Source organism: Panthera uncia, chromosome D4, assembly GCF_023721935.1.
Source record: "Panthera uncia isolate 11264 chromosome D4, Puncia_PCG_1.0, whole genome shotgun sequence".
Lineage (NCBI taxonomy): Eukaryota > Metazoa > Chordata > Mammalia > Carnivora > Felidae > Panthera > Panthera uncia.
Genome location: NC_064807.1, coordinates 79,733,065 through 79,735,124, shown reverse-complemented (window position 1 = coordinate 79,735,124; position 2,060 = coordinate 79,733,065). Strand labels below are relative to the sequence as shown.

The following is a 2,060-nucleotide window of genomic DNA, read 5'->3' as shown; positions in this document are numbered from 1 at the left end:
TGGTGGATTTGGACCTCCAGTACAAGCAGTAAAATTTCAGAACTAGGGAACAGAAGCTCAGAGGGGTTAAGTAAATAATCAAAAGTTGCTAAATTTGGAATTTTTCCTTTGACACCCACAACCACACGGTGAGATTACTTTTTGTATCCATTATGTAGGTGAAGAAAAGTCTGCTTCAGTAGACTTTGTGGCTTGATTATGGTCACAATTTGTGGGACTGAGTTGTAACTTAAGTGCTTGACCTCATAATCTTAGGGCCTTATTACCATACTGGTGAAGCTGCCTTCTCTGAAAAATATGTGAACAGCTTTGGGGAAGTTATGAGCTATTCTAAAAGTAACAAGAAAATCTACTAGCTAGACCCAAGGGGATTGTGCCTAAGATGATTAACTCATATGATGAGAACACTGACCTACTGAGGCTTCTTAGGAGCTGACCCATATCCTAATGGATTAAAAAAAAAATCACCACAGAAGTTTTTCCTGATTTTCATCAGGATATTTTACACAACATTGGTCATATCTGTGACAAACATGAGACAGAGACTGCAAGAGAAAAAAGTAAACTATGTGTCTAATACAGTAAGGCATCAATATCTGTGTCTCATTTTATTTTTACCAAGAAGTATAATAACCTTCTATTGTAATTGTCTCATTCCCCCTCACTGGACTGTGATTAACTTTGAAGACAGAGTTATGATTGAGGTATCTTTGCAATATTTTAATAATTAAGTACAGTTCCTGGCACATAGCAGGTGTTTCATGGGTTCTTATTGAATGAATGAATGCTGAGAAGTACCATATACGGGTTTTGCTATTCTACTCTCCTGATCAGCTTTTTCAAGGCCTGCTTCATGTCCTTATTCCTAAGACTATAAATAAAAGGATTCAGCATGGGGGTAACCACTGTGTAGATGACAGTGATCACACGATCCTTTGTCACTGAGTAGGTGGATGAGGGGCGAATGTACACGAATATTATGGTCCCATAGAAGAGTGCCACAACTGTGAGGTGGGACCCACAGGTGGAGAAGACCTTGTGCCTGCCTCCTCGAGAAGGGACCCTCAGAACGGCACGGGTGATGTGGACGTAAGAGACAATGATCAAGATGAAGGGACTCATGATCACCAAGGAGCCCTCTGTGAAGGCCAAAAGCTCATTGACAGACGTGTCAGAGCAGGAGAGTGTCAGCAGTGGCTGGACGTCACAGAAGAAGTGGTGGATGACGTTGGGCCCACAGAAGGAGAGGCGGGCCATGAGAATCGTGTGGGTGAGTGAGTGAAGGTGGGACAGCACCCAGGACACCGTCACCAGCAGGAGACAGCGCTGGGGGCTCATGGTCGTGGTGTAATGCAGTGGGTTACAGATGGCCATGTAGCGGTCAATAGCCATGGCAGCCAGGAGGAAGCTGTCCGTGATCCCAAAGGCCACAAAGAAATACATCTGTGTGAGGCATTGGGCAAAGGGGATCTTCTTGGTCTTGCTCAGCATGTTTGCCAGCATCCGTGGCACGATGACGGTTGTAAAGGAGACATCCACCAGAGACAGATTGGAGAGGAAGAAGTACATGGGGGTGTGGAGGTGGGTGTCCCCCCAGATGGCTGCAATGATGACTGAGTTGCCAGCCACGTTGACCAGATACATGACTAGGAAGCTGGTAAAGAGCCACTTCTGATATTTGGGGTCACTGGTCAGTCCCAGAAGGAGGAATTCAGGAATATGGCTCTGGTTTCCCCTCAGCATTGATTTCCTGTAAATAAAAAATATGAAGGAATGTTAGGTGTGTGTCCTGGCTTGGGGTCTTCAGTCTGGTAGAGGGGATATCTTAAAACTTGTCCCAGCTTGTGTGCTGCAGAAGGAGAGTCATCATGCAGCCCACCATGTATTCTATGATAGAACTCCATAACTTCATAGAATTGGTGTTGGCTCTCTTTATTTCATTTCATTTTCATTTTTATTTTTTTGAGAGAGAGAGCAGAGTGGCAGAGGGAGGGAGAAAATCTCTAGCAGATTCAACACCCAGCATAGAGCCTAACATGGGGCTCGATCTCATGACTGTG

General features: G+C 44.7%; 1 protein-coding gene across 1 annotated transcript; it reads right to left on the bottom strand.

The window, feature by feature from the left end:
- Positions 1–813: 813 nt before the first annotated feature.
- On the bottom strand, positions 814–1,743 carry LOC125915110 (olfactory receptor 1L6-like). Its single transcript, XM_049621148.1, has one exon. It carries the CDS (start codon positions 1,741–1,743, stop codon positions 814–816), a length of 930 nt encoding a protein of 309 aa, XP_049477105.1.
- Between the last annotated feature and the right edge of the window lie 317 nt (positions 1,744–2,060).

Coding starts and splice junctions, on each gene's coding strand:
- LOC125915110 (XM_049621148.1), bottom strand. CDS start 1,743: ATGCTGAGGGGAAACCAGAGCCATATTCCTGAATTCCTCCTTCTGGGA.